The 19,473-nt window shown below is 62.1% G+C and overlaps 1 protein-coding gene across 1 annotated transcript; it reads right to left on the bottom strand.

The window, feature by feature from the left end:
- Positions 1–871: 871 nt before the first annotated feature.
- On the bottom strand, positions 872–19,351 carry TAFAZZIN (tafazzin, phospholipid-lysophospholipid transacylase; the record flags this gene model as incomplete). Its single annotated transcript, XM_050331173.1, is given in 11 exon segments — positions 872–1,279; positions 2,852–2,926; positions 4,394–4,413; positions 4,416–4,445; positions 6,450–6,510; positions 10,516–10,556; positions 12,937–13,017; positions 13,943–14,029; positions 17,810–17,854; positions 19,222–19,234; positions 19,236–19,351. Coding segments are annotated over 11 exon segments (680 nt in total), but the record flags the coding sequence as incomplete, so codon positions are not given.
- Positions 19,352–19,473: the final 122 nt, after the last annotated feature.

The raw sequence follows: 19,473 nt of genomic DNA, 5'->3' as shown, positions 1-19,473 counted from the left end.
CATGGAGCAGAGACCCCTATTTTGGGTCAGGGACCTCCACTATGGGGTCAGGGACCCCCATTTTGGGTCTGGGGGACCCCCTTCCTATGGCACAGGACCCCTGTTATGGGGCAGGACCCCCCCCATGGAGCAGAGACCCCAATTTTGGGTCAGGGACCCCCAATTTTGGGTCAGAGACCCCCAATTTTGGGTCAGGGACTCCCAGTTTTGGGTCAGGGACCCCATTTTGGGTCAGGGACCCCCGTTTTGGGTCAGGGATCTCTAATTTTGGGTCAGGGTCCCCATTTTATGGGTCAGGCCCTAATTTTAGGTCAGGGGTCCCATTTTGGGTCAGGGGACCCTGTTTGAGTCAGGATCTCACTTTGGGTCAGGGCCCCCTATTTTGGGTCAGGGATCCCCTGTTTTGGGTCAGGGATCTCTAATTTTGGGTCAGGGACCCCCAATTTTGGATCAGGGACCCCCAATTTTGGATCAGGGACCCCCATTTTGGGTCAGGACCCCCCATTATGTGCCAGGGACCCCAAATTTTGGGTCAGGGGTCCCCATTTTGGGTCAGGGACCCCCAGTTTTGGGTCAGGGACCCCCAATTTTGGGTCAGGGACCCCCAGTTTTGGGTCAGGGCCCCCATTATGTGCCAGACCCCCAATTTTGGGTCAGGGGTCCCCATTTTGGGTCAGGGGTCCCCTGTTTTGGGTCAGGGGTCCCCATTTTGGGTCAGGGGTCCCCTGTTTTGGGTCAAGGATCTCCAATTTTGGGTAAGGGGTCCCCATTTTGGGTCAGGGGTTCCCCTGTTTTGGGTCAGGGATCTCTAATTTTGGGTCAGGGACCCCCAATTTTGGATCAGGGGTCCCCCTGTTATGGGTCAGGACCCCCAATTTTGGATCAGGGACCCCCATTTTGGGTCAGGACCCCCCATTATGTGCCAGGGACCCCAAATTTTGGGTCAGGGGTCCCCATTTTGGGTCAGGGGTCCCCTGTTTTGGGTCAGAGACCCCCAATTTTGGGTCAGGGACCCCCATTTTGGGTCAGGACCCCCCATTATGTGCCAGGGACCCCAAATTTTGGGTCAGGGACCCCCAGTTTTGGGTCAGGGACCCCCAATTTTAGGTCAGGAACCCCCACTGTGGGTCAGGGGTCCCCATTGTGGGTCAGGGGTCCCCATTTTGGGTCAGGGGTCCCCCCGGGGGGGGTGGGGGGAGGGGTGCAGGGTCCGGGCGTGGCCCCGAAGGGCCTCGAATTCCCTTTGGACAAAATCCGTGAGGGCTTTTCGGAGCTCCACCTGGGGGGAGGGGAGGGGGGGGGAGACCCCCGGGTCAGGAGAGACCCCCGGGTCAGGAGAGACCCCCGGGAATGGGGGGAGACCCCCGGGAATGGGGGGGACCCCTGGGAATGGAGAGAGACCCCGGGATCGGGGGAGACCTCCGGGTCAGGGAGAGACCCCCGGGAATGGGGAGAGACCCCCGGGAATAGAGACCCCCGGATTGGGGAGAGACCCTGGATTGGAGAGACCCTCGATTGGGGAGAGACCCCTGGGATTGGGGAGACCCCCGGGAATGGGGAGAGACCCCTGGGAATGGGGAGAGACCCCCGGGATTGGGGAGAGACCCCCGGGATTGGGGAGAGACCCCCGGGATTGGGGAGGGACCCCCGGGAATGGGGAGAGACCCCTGGGAATGGGGAGGGACCCCCGGGATTGGGGAGAGACCCCCGGGAATGGGGAGAGACCCCTGGGAATGGGGAGGGACCCCCGGGAATGGGGGGAGACCCCCGGGATTGGGGAGAGACCCCCGGGATTGAGGAGGCCCGGGAATGGGGAAGACCCCTGGGAATGGGGAGGGACCCCAGGATTGGGAGACCCCAGGAATGGGGGGAGACCCCCGGGATTGGGGAGAGACCCCCGGGAATGGGGAGAGACCCCTGGGATTGGGGAGAGACCCCTGGGAATGGGGGGAGACCCCCGGGATTGGGGAGAGACCCCTGGGAATGGGGGGAGAGACCCCCGGGATTGGGGGGAGACCCCTGGGAATGGGGAGACCCCCGGGAATGGGGAGAGACCCCCGGGAATGGGGAGAGACCCCTGGGAATGGGGAGAGACCCCCGGGATTGGGGAGAGACCCCCCCCCAAATGTGTCCCAGTGCCCCCTTAAAGGGTCCCAACCCCCCCCGGGGGTCCCATCCCCCCCAAATGTGTCCCAGGCCCCCAAAGATGTCCCAGCCCCCCAAAAATGTCCCAGCCCCCCTAAAAGGGTCCCAGCCCCCCCCAAAGGAGTCCCATCCCCCCCCAAAATGTCCCAGCTCCCCAAAGGGTCCATCCCCCTAAAGGGATCCCAACCCCCCAAAGGGGTCCCATCCCCCAAAATGTCCCATCCCCCCAAAATGTCCCAGCACCCCAAAAATGTCCCAGCCCCCAAAGGGGTCCCATCCACCCCAAATGTGTCCCAGCCCCCAAGGGGTCCCAGCCCCCCAAAAATGTCCCAGCCCCCAAAAATGTCCCATCCCCCCAAAATGTCCCAGCACCCCAAAAATGTCCCAGCCCCCAAAGGGGTCCCATCCACCCCAAATGTGTCCCAGCCCCCAAGGGTCCCAGCCCCAAAATGTCCCAGCCCCCAAAATGTCCCAGCTCCCCAAGGGATCCCAGCCCCCAAAATGTCCCAGCCCCCAAAAAGTGTCCCAGCCCCCAAATGTGTCCCAGCCCTAAAAGTGTCCCATCCCCCAAAATGTCCCAGCCCCTAAGGGATCCCAGCCCCCCAAAATGTCCCAGCCCCTGGAGTCCCAGCCCCCTAAAGGGTCCCAGCCCCCAAAGGGGTCCCATCCCTCCCAAAAATGTGTCCCATCCCCCTGGGGGTCCCACCGTGCCAGTCCCTTCGTTCGGAGCCGCTCCAGGAGGGTCGGACACTGAAGGGCGTCCCACGACAACTGTGATGTGCTGGGGGAGGGACACTCAGAGACCCCCAGAGACCCCAAGCCCCCAGAGACCCCAAACCCCGACAACCGTGATGTGCTGGGGAGGGGCAGCTCAGAGACCCCAAAGCCCCCAAAGACCCCAAAGCCCCCAAGAACCCCCCAACCCCACGACCAGTGATGTGCTGGGGAGAGAGACCTCAGAGACCCCCAAGACCCCCAAGGACCCCAAAACCCCAAAACCCCCACCACGTGATGTGCTGGGGCAAAGACCCTCAGAGACCCCCAGGGACCCCAAAACCCCCAAAACCCCATAACCCCACGACCACCGTGATGTGCTGGGGGCAAAGAGACCCTCAGAGACCCCCAGAGACCCCAAAACCCCCAGGGACCCCAAAACCCCCAACGACCACCGTGATGTGCTGGGGGCAAAGAGACCCTCAGAGACCCCCAGAGACCCCAAAAAGCCCCCATAACCCCCACGACCACCGTGATGTGCTGGGGGTAAAGGGACCCTCAGAGACCCCCAGAGACCCCAAAGCCCCAGGGACCCCCAAAATCCCCAAACCCCCACGACCACCGTGATGTGCTGGGGGAGAGACACTCAGAGACCCTCAGAGACCCCAAAACCCCCAGGGACCCCAAAACCCCCAGAGACCCCCGACCACTGTGATGTGCTGGGGGGCAAGAATCCCTCAGAGACCCCCAAAGACCCCCAGAGACCCCCAAAACCCCCCAGGGACCCCAAATCCCCAGGGACCCCAAAACCCCACGACAACTGTGATGTGCTGGGGAGGGAACACTCAGAACCCCAGGGACCCCATAACCCCCACGACCACCGTGATGTGCTGGGGGCAAAGAGACCCTCAGAGACCCACCCAGAGACCCCAAAATCCCCGGACCCCCAAAGCCCCCTCTCGACCCCCAAACTCCCTCCTGACCCCCAAATCCCCCAGACCCCCAATCCCCCAAAGCCCCCAGGACCCCCAAATCCCCAGGACCCCTCAGGACCCCCAAATCCCCCAGGACCCCCCAAATCCCCTCCAGGACCCCCAAATCCCTCCAGGACCCCCAAATCCCCTCCCAGGACCCCCAAATCCCCCTCTTGACCCCCAAATCCCCCAGGGCCCCCAAATCCCCACGATCCCCAAATCCCCCAGGACCCTCAAATCCCCCAGGGCTCCCCAAATCCCCCACGACCCCAAAGCCCCCTCAGGACCCCCCAAATCCCCCAGGACCCCCAAAGCCCCCAGGGACCTCCAAAGCCCCCAGGACCCCTCAAAGCCCCCAGGACCCCCAAATCCCTCAGGACCCTCCAAATCCCCCAAATCCCCCAGGACCCCCAAAACCCCCAGGACCCCCAAACTCCCCTCCAGACCCCAAATCCCCCATAACCCCCCCAGGCCCCCAAATCCCCAGGACCCCCAAATCCCCCAGGACCCCTCAAAGCCCCCAAATCCCCCAGGACCCCAAATCCCCCAAGGCCCCTCACCTGTCCCACCCTGGGCACGCAGGGCGCCGGTTGAGGAGGACGTCGCTCATTCCTGGGGGCCGAGGGAGTCCCACGAAGCACCTCGGGACCCCCTCACCCCAAGACCACTCCCCAAACCCCATCTGCCCCTCCTCCTTCCCCATCTCCCCAAGTGCCCCAGCCCCCTTCATCCCCTCCCCAGGGCCCCCAGCCCACCCCAATACCCTCTCAACCCCAGACCCCCACGAGCCCCCAAAGCCCCCATGACTCCCCCAAAGCCCCGAGACCAAAGCCCCCAAAAGCCCCCATGACTCCCCAAACCCCCGAGACCCCCAAAGCCCCCCAAAACCCCTCATAACCCCCATAGGCCTCCAAGACTCCCAAAGCCCCCATGACCCCCCTCAAAGCCCCCGAGGACCTCAAAGTCCCCAAAGCCCCCATAACTCCCCCAAAGCCCCCTGAGACCCCCAAAGCCCCCAAAACCCCGCCATAACTCAGCCTCCCAAAGCCCCCAAATCCCCCATAACTCCCTCAAAACCCCTGAGACCCCTGAGCCCCCAAAGCCCCCTGAGACCCCCAAAGCCCCCAAAACCCCCATAACTCCCCCAAAACCCCGAGACCCCCAAAGCCCCAAGACTCTCCAAAAACCCCTAGAGACCCCAAAGCCCCCAAAACCCCCATAACTCCAAGCCTCCAAGAGCCCCAGAGTCCCCCAAAGCCCCCAAGACTCCCCCAAAACCCCGAGACCCTCAAAGACCCCCAAAGCCCCCATAACTCAACCCTCCCAAAGCCCCCTAAGACCCCCATAACTCCCCAAAGCCCCAAAGCCCCCTCAAAACCCCCAAGACCCCCTGAGACCCCAAAGACCCCTCATAACCCCCCAAAGCCCCGAGACCCCGAAAGACCCCCAAGACTCCCCAAAACCCCGAGACCCCAAAGCCCCCAAAGACCCCTCACTACACCCCCCAAAGCCCCGAGACCCCCAAAGCCCCATGACCCCCATAGCCTCAACCCTCCCAAAGCCCCCGAGACCCCAAAGACCCCCATAACTCCCCAAAACCACGAGACCCCCAAAGACCCCCAAACCCCCATAACTCAACCCTCCCAAAGCCCCGAGACCCAAAGCCCCTCAAGACTCCCCATAAGCTCCAAAGCCTCCCAAAGCCCCCTAAGACCCCCCATAGCCACCCCCAAAGCCCCCTGAGACCCCCAAAGCCCCCAAAACCCACCATAGCTCAAACCACTCCCAAAGCCCCGAGACCCCCAAAGCCCCCAAAGCCCCCAAGACTCCCCAAAACCCCCAAGACCCCTAAGAAGCCCCCATAACTCAACCCTCCCAAAGCCTCCGAGATCCCCAAAGCCCCCAAACCCCCATAACTCAACCCTCCCAAAGCCCCCAAAATCCCCTATAACTCAACCCTCCCAAAGACCCCCGAGCCCCCAAAGTCCCCATGACCCCCAAAGCCCCCGAGACCCCCAGCCCCCAAAGCTCAAGGCCCCAGACCCAAAGCCCCCATAAGCCCCCAAAGCCCCCGAGAGCCCCCAAAGCCCCTCACCCCGTGCCAGAGGGGCAGGATCAGGGTCCAGATCCCAGACCCCCTGAGCATCCCAAAGCCCCATGACCCCCAAAGCCCCTGAGCCCCCAAATCCCCCAAAGCCCCCAAGCCCCTCACCCCCGTGCCAGAGGGCAGGATCAGGGGTCCCTGAGACCCCAGACCCCAAAGCCCCCAAGGCCCCCAAAGCCCCCAAAGCCCCTCACCCCGTGCCAGAGGGGCAGGATCAGGGTCCTAGGCCCCAAAGCCTCAGAGCCCCCAAAGCCCCCAGAGCCCCCAAAGCCCCAGACCCCCAGAGGCCCCCAAAGCCCCTCAGAGCCCCCAAAGCCCCCAGAGCCCCCCAAGCCCCTCACCCCCGTGCCAGAGGGCGCGGGATGTGAGGGTCCCTAGAGCCCCCAGAGCCCCCAAGACCCCCAAAGCCCCCAAAGCCCCCAAAGCCCCTCAGCCCCCGTGCCAGAGGGCAGGATCAGAGGGTCCCTAGGCCCCAAAGCCTCCCAAGCCCCCAAACCCCCAAAGCCCCTCACCCCGTGCCAGAGGGGCAGGATGCGAGTCCCGACGACACTTTCGGCCAGAGGCGCACGATCCCTGAGGGGACACGGGGGGGTCGAAGAGGTGATTTGGGGGCTGAGGACTGAGAGGTGGTTTGGGGGGTCAGAAGGTGGTTTGAGAGTGGTTTGGGAGGATTTGAAAGTGGTTTGGGGATTTGAGGTGATTTGGGGGTCAGAGGTGATTGAGAGGTCGGGAGGTAGTTTGGGGGTCAGAGAGTAGTTTAGGGGTCAGGGATGGTTTGGGGGGTCGAGGAGTGGTTGGGGGGTCGAGAGAGTGGTTTAGAGGGTCAGAGAAGTGATTTAGGGAGGTCAGGGGACGTTGGTTTAGGGGGGCTGGGAGGGGATTTCAGAGGTCGGGGAGATCAGAAAGGTCAGGGGGACATTCAGGGGGTCAGGGGGTGGTGTTGGGGGTGGTTTGGGGGTGCAGAGAGTGATTTGGGGAGGTCAGGAGTTAGGGGGGACATTCAGGGGGTCAGGGGATGATTTGGGGGCCTGAAGAGGAGGATTTAGGGGGGCTGAGGGATTTGGGGGGGTCTGGGAGGGGTCAGGGAGGATGCAAAGCCCTGGGTGGGGTCAGGGGGTGGTTTGGGGGGGCTGAGGATTTGAGGTCAGAGGTGATGATTTGGGGGGTCAGGAGTGATTTGGGGGCTGAGAGTGATCTGGGGGTCAGGGAAGTGGTTTGGGGGCTGGAGGCTGAGTTTGGGGGTCAGGAGGTGATTTGGGGGTCAGAGGTGTTTGGGGGTCAGAGGGTGATTTGGGGGCTGGGGACTGATTTGGGGGGTCAGGGTGATTTAGGGGGTCGAGAGGGTGATTTGAGGGCTGGGGCGTTTGGGGGGTCAGGGGAGTGATTTGGGGGGGTCAGAAGAGGTGATTTGGGGGTCAGGGGTGATTTGGGGGCTGGGAGATGATTTGGGGGGTCAGGGAGGAGTGGTTTGGGGGCTGGGGCTGATTTGGGGGTCAGGGAGGTGATTTAGGGGGTCAGGGGGTGATTTGGGGGTCAGAGGGATGATTTGGGGGTCAGGGAGGTGATTTGGGGGGCTGGGAAGGATTGAGGGGTCAGAGGGTGATTTTAGGGGGTTGAGGGGAGTGATTTGGGGCTGGGAGAGTGGTTTGGAGAGGTCAGGGGAGTGGTTTTGGGGTCAAGGAGTGGTTTGAGAGTCAGGGGAAGTGGTTTTGGGGGGAGTCAGAAAGGAGTGATTTGGGGGGGTCAGGGGAGTGGATTTGAGGGGTCAGAGGATGGTTTGGGGGGCTGGGGGCTGATTTGGGGGTCAGGGGGGTGGTTTGGGAGTCAGGGGATGGTTTGGGGGCTGGGGAGGAATTTGGGGAGGGTCAGGGGGTGATTTAGGGGGGGCTGGGGGCTGATTTGGGGGGTCGGGGGGTGATTTGGGGGGCTGGGGAGGTGATTTGGGGGGCGTGATTTGGAGGCTGGGATTTGGGGAGTCAGGGGGTGATTTGGGGGGGCTGGGGGTGGTTTGAGGGGGGCTGGGGTGGTTTGGGGGTCAGTGGGGGGTCAGGAGTTTGGGGGGGTCAGGGGGTGGTTTGGGGGGTCGAGGGTGATTTGGGGGGTCAGGGGGTGTGATTTGGGAGTTGGAGGGATGATTTGGGGGCTGGGGCTTGATTTGGGGATCTAGGGGAAGTGATTTGGGGGGAGGTCTGGGGAGTGATTTGGGGGTCTGGGGGGTCTGAGGTGGTTTGGGGGTCTGGGGGTGGTTGGGGGGTCTGGGGGGTGATTTGGGGGGGTCTGAGGGGTGATTTGGGGGGGTGTCAGGGGTGGTTTAGAGGGTCTGGGGGTGAGTTTGGGGGTCAGGGGGTGGTTTGGGGGGTCTGGGGTGATTTGGGGGGTCAGGGGGGTGGTTTGGGGGGGTCTGGGGGTGGTTTGGGGGTGTCAGGGGGTGATTTGGGAGTCTGGGGGTGGTTTGGGGAGTCTGGGGGATGGTTTGGGGGTCTGGGAGTCTGGGGGGTGGTTTGGGGGGTCTGGGGGTGATTTGGGGGGTCTGAGGGTCTGGGGGTGGTTTGGGGGGTCTGGGGGGTGATTTGGGGGGGTCTGAGAGGGGCTGATTTGGGGGTCATGGGGGTGGTTTGGGGGGTCTGAGGGGGTGGTTTGGGGGTGGGAGTGTTGGGGGGTCTGGGGAGTGGTTTGGGGGGTCTGAGGGGGTGGTTTGGGGGTCTGGGGGGTGATTTGGGGGTGGGGGTGGTTTGGGGGTTGGAGGTCTGAGGGGGTGGTTTGGGGGTCTGGGGGGTGGTTTGAGGGTCTGGGGGTGATTTGGGGGGCTGGGGGGGTTGGGGTGAGTTTGGGGGTCTGAGGGGGTGGTTTGGGGGGTCTGGGAGGGTGGTTGGGGGGTCTGAGGGGGTGGTTTGGGGGTCTGGGGGTGGTTTGGGAGCTGGGGATGATTTGGGGGGTCAGGGGGTGATTTGGGGGGTCAGGGGGTGGTTTGGGGGCTCAGGGGGTGGTTTGGGGGGGCTGGGGGGTCTGGGGTTTGGGGGAGTCTGGGGGTCAGGGGGTGGTTTGGGGGGTCAGGGAGTGGTTTGGGGGCTCAGGGGGTGGTTTGGGGGGTCTGGGGGGTGATTTGGGGGTCAGGGGGTGGTTTGGGGGGTCAGGGGGTGGTTTGGGGGCTAGGGGTGATTCAGGGGTCAGGGGTGGTTTGGGGGCTGGGGGGTGATTTGGGGGTCGGAGGGGGGTGATTTGGGGGTCAGGGGGGTGGTTTGGGGAGGTCTAGGGGGTGATTTGGGGGGTCAGGGGGGTGGTTTGGGGGGTCAGGGGAGTGATTTGGGGGGTTCAGGGGGAGTCAGGGGGTGGTTTGGGGGGTCAGGGGGGTGGTTTGGGGGGCTGGGGGTGATTTGGGGGTGGTTTGGGGGTCTGGGGGGGATTTAAGGGGTCTGGGGGTGATTTGAGGGGTCTGGGGGAGGGGGGTGGGGGGTGGGGGTCAGGGGGTGATTTGGGGGTCAGGGGGTGATTTGGGGGTCAGGGGATGATTTGGAGGGGGTTAGGGGAGTGATTTGGGGTTCAGGGGGTGATTTGGGGGGTCAGGGGAGTGATTTGGGGTTCAGGGGGTGATTTGGGGGGGTCAGGGGAGTGATTTGGGGTTCAGGGGGTGGTTTGGGGGGTCAGAGGGGCTGGGGAGTAATTTGGGGGGTCTGGGAGGGTCAGGGGGATGCAGAGCCCTGGGTGGGAGTCAGGGGTGATTTGGGGGGTCAGGGGGGTGGTTTGGGGGTCAGGGGGTGATTTTGGGGGGTCAGGGGGTGATTTTGGGGGTCAGGGGGTTGGTTTGGGGGGCTGGGGACATTCAAGGGGGTCAGGGGTGATTTTGGGGTCAGGGGGTGATTTGGGGAGTCAGGGGGTGGTTTGGGAGGGTCAGGGGGTGGTTTGGAGGGGTCGGGCTAGGAGGTGATTTCAGGGGTCAGGGGGCTGGGGGGGTTGGGGGGTGATTTGGGGGGCTGGGGGTGGTTTGGGGACCTGGGGGTGGTTTGGGGGGTCAGGGTAGTTATTTTGGGGAGTTATTTTGGGGAGTTATTTTGGGGGGTATTTTGGGGGTTATTTTTGTAGGGGTTATTTTGGAGGGAAAATAGGATTATTTTGGGGGCGTTATTTTGGGTGGGTATTTTTGGGGGCTTATTTTTGGGGAGGATATTTTGGGGGTTATTTTCAAGGGAGTATTTTGGGGGGTATTTTGGGGGGTAATTATTTTGAGGAGTATTTTGGGAGTATTTTGTGGGAGAGTATTTGGGGTATTTTTGGGGAGTATTGTGGGAGGTATTTTGGGGTTTATTTTGTGGGAAGTATTTTGGGGATTATTTTGAGGAGGTATTTTGGGGGCTATTTTGGGGAGTATTTTTCGAGAGATTTTATGGGGTTATTTAGAGGGGATATTTTTGGGGGTATTTAGGGAAGATGTTTTGGGGGTTATTTTGTGGGAGGTATTTTGGGGTATTTTTGAGGGGTTATTTTTGAAGGGTATTTTGGGGAGTATTTTGAGGGGTTATCATTTTGGGGGTTATTATTTTGGGGGTTATTATTTTGGGGGAGTATTTGGGGGGATCTCACCCATTTAAACCGAGCGACCTCCTGGCCCAGGTTCACTTTGCCTGAGGGGGGACACATGGAAAAGGGAGTCAGGACCCCCAGAACCCCAAATTACCCCAGAACCCCAAAATCCCCCAGAACCCCAAAACCCCCTAGAACCCCAAAAACCCCAGAACCCTCCCAGAACCCCAAATTCCCCCAAACCCTCTCAGAGCCCCCAAAGACCCCCAACCACCCCAGAGACCCCCAAATCCCATTCCCAGTGCTCCCAGTGCCTCCCAGTGCCCTCCCAGTCCCTCCCAGTGCCCCTCAGTCCTTCCCAGTGCCCCTCCCAGTGCCTCCCAGTGTCCCTCCCAGTCCCTCCCAGTGCCCCCAGTACCCTCAGGAACACATAGCCCCCACCCAGTGCTCCCAGTGCCCTCCCAGTGCTCCCAGTGCCTCTCCCAGTGCCTCCCAGTACCCTCTCGGGGAACACATGCATCCCCCTCCCAGTGCTCCCAGTGCCCCTCCCAGTGCTCCCAGTCCCTCCCAGTGCTCCCAGTACCCTCAGGGAACACGTGCACCCCCTCCCAGTCCATCCCAGTACCCCTCCTAGTGCTCCCAGTCCCTTCCAGTGTCCCTCTCACCCCCTCCCAGTCCCTCCCAGTGCCCCCAGTCCCCTCCGAGGACACGTGCACCCCCTCCCAGTACCCTTCCCAGTGCTCCCAGTCCCTCCCAGTGCCCTCAATTCCCCTCCCAGTCGCCCCAGTGACCCCTGCAGATGAGGAAGCAGCGTCCCAGTCCCTCCCAGTGCCCCTCCCAGTGCCCCCAGTACCCTCGGGGAACACGTGCACCCCCTCCCAGTGCCCCTCCCAGTCCCTCCCAGTGCCCCTCCCAGTGCCCCCAGTGCCCTCGGGACACGTGCCCCCTCAGTCCATCCCAGTGCCCCTCCCAGTCCCTCCCAGTGCCCCCAGTACCCTCAGGGAAGACGTGCACCCCCCTCCCAGTGCTCCCAGTCCCTCCCAGTGCCCCCAGTACCCTCAGGGAACACGTGCACCCCCTCCCAGTGCTCCCAGTGCCCCTCCCAGTGCTCCCAGTCCCTCCCAGTGCCCTCAGGGAACACGTGCAACCCCTCCCAGTCCCTCCCAGTGCTCCCAGTACCCTCAGGGAACACGTGCACCCCCCTCCCAGTGCTCCCAGTGCCCCTCCCAGTCCCTCCCAGTGTTCCCAGTGCCCCCCAATCCCCCTCCCAGTGCTCCCAGTGCCCCTCCCAGTCCCTCCCAGTGCCCCCCAATCCCCCTCCCAGTCCCTCCCAGTGCTCCCAGTACCTTCGGGGAAGACGTGCACCCCCTCCCAGTGCTCCCAGTCCCTCCCAGTGCCTCCCAGTGCTCCCAGTACCCTCAGGGAAGACGTGCACCCCCCTCCCAGTGCTCCCAGTGCCTCTCCCAGTCCCTCCCAGTGTTCCCAGTGCCCCCAGATCCCGTCCCAGTGCCTCCCAGTCCCTCCCAGTGCTCCCAGTGCCCTCAGGGAAGCCCTCCCTTCCGGTGCTCCCAGTCCCTCCCAGTGCCTCCCAGTCCCTCCCAGTGCTCCCAGTCCCTCCCAGTCTCCTCCAGAATATGTAAATCCCCTCCCAGTCCTCCCAGTGCTCCCAGTGCCCCCAGTACCCTCAGGAGCCGTGCCCCCCTCCCAGTGCTCCAGTGCCCCCAATCCCCTCCCAGTCCCTCCCAGGTGCTCCCAGTACCCTCAGCGAACAGTGCCCCACCCCTCCCAGTGCTCCCCAGTGCCCTCCCAATCCCCCCTCCCAGTGCTCCCAGTGCTCCCAGTACCCTCAGGGAAGGCGTGCACCCCCTCCCAGTGCTCCCAGTGCCTCTCCCAGTCCCTCCCAGTGTTCCCAGTGCCCCCCAATCCCCCTCCCAGTGCCCCTCCCAGTCCCTCCCAGTGCTCCCAGTACCCTCGGGGAAGACGTGCACCCCCTTCCCAGTGCTCCCAGTCCCTCCCAGTGCTCCCAGTCCCTCCCAGTGCTCCCAGTCCCTCCCAGTCTCCTCAGGGAATATGTAAATCCCCCTCCCAGTCCCTCCCAGTCCCTCCCAGTGCCCCCAGTACCCTCAGGGAACACGTGCACCCCCTCCCAGTGCTCCCAGTGCCCCCAATCCCCTCCCAGTCCCTCCCAGTGCCCCAGTGCCCTCAGGAACACCCAGTGCACCCGGTCCCTCCCAGTGCTCCCAGTGCCCTCCCAGTCCCCTCCCAGTCCCTCCCAGTGCTCCCAGTGCTCCAGTACCCTCAGGGAGACGTGCACCCCCTTCCCAGTGCTCCCAGTGCCTCTCGAGTCCTCCCAGTGTTCCCAGTGCCCTGATCCCTCCCGGTGCCCTCCAGTGCTCCCAGTGCTCCCAGTACCCTCGGGCACACGTGCCCCCTCCCAGTTGCTCAGTACCCCCCTCCCAGTGCTCCCAGTGCTCCCAGTACCCTCAGGGAACACGTGCACCCAGTCTCCCTGGTTGAGTTTCTCCAGTATAAAATCCATGCCCCGCTGGTAAACGCCGTCCCCTGCACCAGTATGGACCAGTATGGACCAGTAAGGACCAGATTGGGCTGGGAGTGCAAACTGGGAGCAGCCCAGAATGACCATGGCCCCCCCAGTTTGGACTGGGAGCCTCCCAGTACAGAGTAAGGGTGGCCCAATGCAAACTGGGAGGTTCCCAGTATGGATTAGGACCTTCCCAGTAAGGACTGGGACCCTCCCAGTATGGACTGGGAGAGGTTCAAGGCAACCACAGCCTTCCCAGTACGGATTGGGACCCTCCCAGTACGGACTGGGATCCTCCCAGTAGGGACTGGGACCCTCCCAGTATGGACTGGGACCAACCCAGTACAACCACAGCCCCCCTCAGCCCCATCCCAGTCCCTCCCAGTGTTCCCAGCTACCCCCCAATCCCCCTCCCAGTACTCCCAGTTACCCCCAATCCCCCTCCCAGTGCTCCCAGTGTCCCCAGTGACCCCTGCAGATGGGGACACAGCCCCTCCCAGTGCTCCCAGTCTCTCCCAATCCCTCCCAGTGCCCCCCAGTCCCCCCCAGTCCCTCCCAGTGCCCCCCAGTCCCTCCCAGTGCTCCCAGTCCCTCTCAATCCCTCCCAGTGCCCCCAGTCCCTCCCAGTGCTCCCAGTCCCCCAGTGCCCCCAGTCCCTCCCAGGGCCCCCAGTCCCTCCCAGTCCCTCCCAGTGACCCTCCCAGTCCCTCCCAGTGCTCCCAGTGTCCCTCCCAGTGCTCCCAGTCCCTCCCAGTTCCCCCAGTTCCAGTCACCCCTGCAGACCAGGGACCCAGCTCATCCCAGTGCTCCCAGTGTCCCTCCCAGTCCCTCCCAGTCCCTCCCAGTTCCCCAGTTCAGTCACCCCTGCAGACAGGGATGCAGTGTCCCCCAGTCCCCAGTCCTCCCAGTCCCTCCCAGTGCTCCCAGTTCCCCCAGTTCAGTCACCCCTGCAGACGGGGACGCAGCGGCCGAGGCTGAAGAAAGTCGAGTGCAGCTCCCGCGTGAAGCAAATGTCGGCGGCTGTGGGGGTCCTGGGACCCCCCAAATACACCCTGAGACCCCCAAAATAACCCCCAAATATCCTGGGACCCCAAAAACACCCTGAGACCCCAAAACACCCTGAGACCCCTGAGACCCCAAAACACCCCCTGAGACCCCAAAATAGCCCCAAATATCCTGAGACCCTGGGACCCCAAAAACACCCCCAAATGTCCTGAGACCCCAAAAACCCTGAGGCCCCAAAAGCACCCCAAAGCACACCTAGAGACCCCCAAACAGCACCCAAATACCCCAAACACCTGAGACCCCAAAAACACCCTGAGACCCCAAAACACACCCCAAATATCCTGAGACCCCAGAGACCCACACACCCAAATGTCAGCGGCTGTGGGGTCCTGAACTAAAAACATCCTGAGACCCCAAATACACCCCCAAATGCACCCCAAATACACCTGAGACCCCAAATACACCCTGAGACCCCCAAAACACCCAAATGTCGGCGGCTGTGGGGGTCCTGGGACCCCCCAAATACAGCCTGAGACCCCCAAAACACCCCCCAAATACACCCCAAATACAGCCTGAGACCCCCAAAATAACCCCAAATATCCCCAAAACACTCGAAATCGTCGTGGCTATGGGGTCCTGGGACCCAAAAGCATCCTGAGACCCCCAAAATACCCCCCAAATACACCCCAAATACAGCCTGAGACCCCAAATACACCCTGAGACCCCCAAAACACACCCCAAATATCCCCTGGGACCCCCAAATACAGCCTGAGACCCCAAAAGCACCCCAAATACCCCAAAACACTTCCAAATGTAGGCGGCTGTGGGGTCCTGGGACAAAAAAGCTACCCTGAGACCCCAAATACACCCTGAGACCCCCAAAATACCCCTGGGACCCAAAAACACCCCAAATACACCTAGAGACCCCCAAAACACACCTGAGACCCCCAGAGACCCCACACACACCCAAATGTCGGCGGCTGTGGGGGTCCTGGGACCCCAAAATACAGCCTGAGACCCCCTGAGACCCCCAAAAAACACCCCCAAATATCCCCCAAAACACCCAAATGTCGGCGGCTGTGGGGGTCCTGAGACCCCAAAAACATCCCTGAGACCCCCTGGGACCCCAAAAACACCCCAAATACACCCTGAGACCCCCAAAACACACCCTGAGACCCCCAGAGAACCCTGAGACCCCCAAACACCCCTAAGACCCCTGAGACCCCCCAAAACACCCCCAAACCCTGAGACCCCAAAACACCCAAACACCAATACCCCCAAAACACCCCAAATACCCCAGAGACACCCCTGAGACCCCAAAATGAGACCCCAAATACTACCCCAAATACCCTGAGACCCCAAATACACCTGGGACCCCAAAATACCCCAGGACCCCAAATACACCCAGATGACCCCAGAACACACCCTGGGACCCCAAAATACCCTGGGACCCCAAAACACCCAAATATCGGCGGCTGTGGGGGCCTGAGACAAATACACCCTGAGACACCCAAAACACCCCCAAAAATACCCCCAAATACACCCTGAGACCCCCAAAATACCCCCAAAATACCCCAAAACACACCCTGAGACCCCCAAAATACCCCCAAATACACCCTGAGACCCCCAAAATACCCCCAAAATACCCCAAAACACACCCTGAGACCCCCAAAATACCCCCTGGGACCCCAAAAACACCCAAATGTCGGCGGCTGTGGGGGTCCTGGGACCCCAAAACTACACCCCTGAGACCCCCTAAAATACCCCCAAATACACCCCAAATACACCCTGGGACCCCAACTAAACAGCCCTGAGACCCTCAAAATAACCCCAAATACCCTAGGACCCCAAAAACACACCCTAGAGACCCCCAAAACACCCCAAATACACCCTGAGACCCCAAAACACATCCTGAGACCCCCTGGGACCCCAAAAACACCCCAAATACACCCTGAGACCCCCAAATACAGCCTGAGACCCCCCAAACACACCCTGAGACCCCCCAAACACCCAAATGTCAGCAGCTGTGGGGGTCCTGGGACCCCAAAAACACCCCAAATACACCCTGGGACCCCCAAAACACACCCCAAATATCCCCTGAGACCCCCAAAACACCCCAACACACACCTAGAGACCCCAAAAATACCCCCAAACACACCCTGAGACCCCAAAACACACCCTGAGACCCCCCAAAATAACCCCCAAATACCCCCACACACCCAAATGTCGGCGGCTGTGGGGGTCCTGAGACTCCAAAAACATACCCTGAGACCCCTGGGACCCCAAATATCCTATGAGACCCCCAAAGCACCCCCAAATACACCTAGAGACCCCAAAATACCCCCAAACACACCTGAGACCCCAAAACACACCCTGAGACCCCAAAATAACCCCAAATACCCCACACACCCAAATGTCGGCGGCTGTGGGGTCCTGAGACTAAACACCCTGAGACCCCCTGGGACCCCCAAAATAACCCCAAATATCCCTGAGACCCCCTGAGACCCCCAAATATCCCCTGAGACCCCCACACCCCCAAATGTCGGCGGCTGTGGGGGTCCTGGGACCACAAAACACACACTGAGACCCCCAAAACACACCCTGAGACCCCCAAAACACCCCTGAGACCCCCAAAATACCCCCAAACACCCAAATGTCGGCGGCTGTGGGGGTCCTGGGACCCCAAAAACACCCCTGAGACCCCCAAAACACACCCCAAAATACCCCTAGGACCCCAGAGACCCCCAAATACACCCTGGGACCCCCAAAATAACCCCCAAACACCCCAAATACACCCTGAGACCCCCAAATACACCCTGAGACCCCCAAATACACCCCAAATACACCCTGAGACCCCCTGGGACCCCCAAATACACCCCAAATACACCCTGAGACCCCCAAATACAGCCTGAGACCCCCAAACACCCAAATGTCGGCGGCTGTGGGGGTCCTGAGACCCCAAAACATACCCTGAGACCCCCAAATACACCCCAAAATACACCCTGAGACCCCCAAATACAGCCTGAGACCCCCTGGGACCCCCAAAACACCCCCTGAGACCCCGAGACCCCCAAAACACACCCTGAGACCCCCAAAATAACCCCAAAATACCCCCTGGGACCCCCAAATACACCCAAATATCCTCTGAGACCCCCAGAGACCCCAAACACACCCTGAGACCCCCCAAACACACCCCAAATATCCCCTGAGACCCCCTGAGACCCCACACACACCCAAATGTCGGCGGCTGTGGGGGTCCTGAGACCCCAAAACACACCCTGAGACCCCCAAAATAACCCCCAAATACACCCTGGGACCCCAAAACACCCAAATGTCGGCGGCTGTGGGGGTCCTGGGACTCCAAAAACACCCCTGAGACCCCCCAAATACCCCCAAAACACCCCAAAACCCCCCCAGAGACCCCAAGACCCCCAAAACCCCCAGAGACCCCCGGACCCCCAAAACCCCAAGACCCTCCCCCAAAGCACCCCAAAGCCCCCAGAGACCCCAAGATCCCCCAAACCCCCAGAGACCCCAGGACCCCCAAAAACCCCAAGACCCTCCCCAAAGCCCCCAGAGACCCCAAGACCCTCTCAGGATACCCGGAGACCCCGGACCCCCAAAAACCCCAAGACCCCCCCAAAGTCCCCAGAGACCCCAAGACCCCACAAGACCCTCCCAGAGACCCCAGGACCCCCAAAACCCCAAGACCCCCCAAAGCCCCCAGAGACCCCAAGACCCCCAAAACCCCCAGAGACCCCAGGACCCCAAAAACCCAAGACCCCCAAAGCCCTCAAGCCCCCACCCAGCGCATCCTGTGCAGGTTCCAGACGTGTCGCAGCTTCAGGGACCCTGAGGGAGTCAGAGAGTCACACGGACCCTCAACCCGGCCTGGGACCCTCAGAGACCCCCCAGGAACCCTCAGAGACCCTCAGGGACCCCCAGAGACCCCCCAGGAACCCTCAGGGACCCCCACCCCGGCCTGGGACCCCCAGAGACCCCCCAGGAACCCTCAGGGACCCCTAGCCCAGCCTGGGACCCCAGGGACCCCCAGAGACCCCCAGAGACCCTCAGGACCCCCAGCCCAGCCTGGGACCCCAGAGACCCCCAGGAACCCCAGAGACCCTCAGGGACCCCAGCACTGCCCTGGGACCCCAGAGACCCCCAGGAACCCTCAGGGACCCCCAGCCCAGCCTGGGACCCTCCGAGACCCCCCAGGACCCCCCAGAGACCCTCAGGGACCCCCAACCCGGCCTGGGACCCCAGGACCCTTCAGATCCCCAGGACCCCTCCATCCCATTTTAAGACCCCTAGGACCCCTCAGGACCCCCATCCCCAGGACCTCCCATCCCGTTTAGCCCCCTGGGACCCCCTCCCACCCCTCGGCCCCCCAGGACATTCCCATCCCACTTAGCCCCCTGGGACCGCCCCAGCCCCCTCAGGCCCCCCATCCCACGTTTAGACCCCCAGCGACCCCTCAGATCCCCCCAGAACCTCCCCTATCACCATTTAGGACCCCTGGGACCCCCTAACACCCCAAATTCCCCCAGGACCTCCTCCATCACATTTAAGACCCCCAACTCCCCCTAAGACCCCTCTCAAGGACCTCCCCATCCCATTTAGCCTCCTGGGACCCCAGGACCCCTCAGACCCCCAGGACCCCTGGGACCCCCAAGACCTCGGACCCCCTCCGGACATTCCCATCCCATTTAGCCCCCTGGGACCCCCAGGACCCCTCCATCACATTTAGGACCCCAGGACCCCTCAGACCCCCCAGGACCTCCCCATCCCATTTAGGACCCCTGGACCCCCAGGACCCTCAGAACCCCCATCACGTTTTAGGACCTCCCCAAGGACCTCCCCATCACATTTAGCCTAGGACCCCCAGAGACCCCTCAGATCCCCCAGGACCCCTCTATCACATTTAGGACCCCCAGCCCCCTCAGACCCCCCAGGACCTCCCCATCCCATTTAGGCCCCTGGGACCCCCTCAGACCCCTGCCCCCCAGGACCTCCCCATCCCATTTAGCCCCCCTAGGACCCCCAGAGACCCCTCAGACCCCCAGGATCTCTCCATCCCATTTAGCCTGGGACCCCAGACCCCACTCAGACCCCAGGACATTCCCATCCCATTTAGCCCCTCTGAGACCCCAGGACCCCTCAGACCCCCAGGACCTCCCCATCCCCATTTAGGACCCCAGGGACTCCCCCTGTGGTACCCCAGAGGTGGGGGGTCGTCCATGCAGGGAGCTGTGGTTGGACAGGGTCAGCAGGGGGTCTGGGAGCCCCTCCCCTCCACCAGCTCGTGCAGAACCTCCACGTTGTGAACCCGCGGCCGGTTCAGGTACCCTGGGGGGGCACAAAGGGAGGTCCTGAGGGGGGTTAGAGAGCTCCAGGGGTCTGAGGATCTGAGGGTTTAGGGGTCTGGGGAGGAGTGTTAGGGGGTCTCAGGAGTGTCTGGGAGGTCTGGG

The sequence above is a fragment of the Myiozetetes cayanensis genome, unplaced genomic scaffold, assembly GCF_022539395.1.
Source record: "Myiozetetes cayanensis isolate MyiCay16 unplaced genomic scaffold, myiCay2020 scf493, whole genome shotgun sequence".
NCBI lineage: Eukaryota > Metazoa > Chordata > Aves > Passeriformes > Tyrannidae > Myiozetetes > Myiozetetes cayanensis.
Note: the sequence above shows the minus strand (reverse complement) of the source record. Positions and strands in the feature narration are given on the sequence as shown.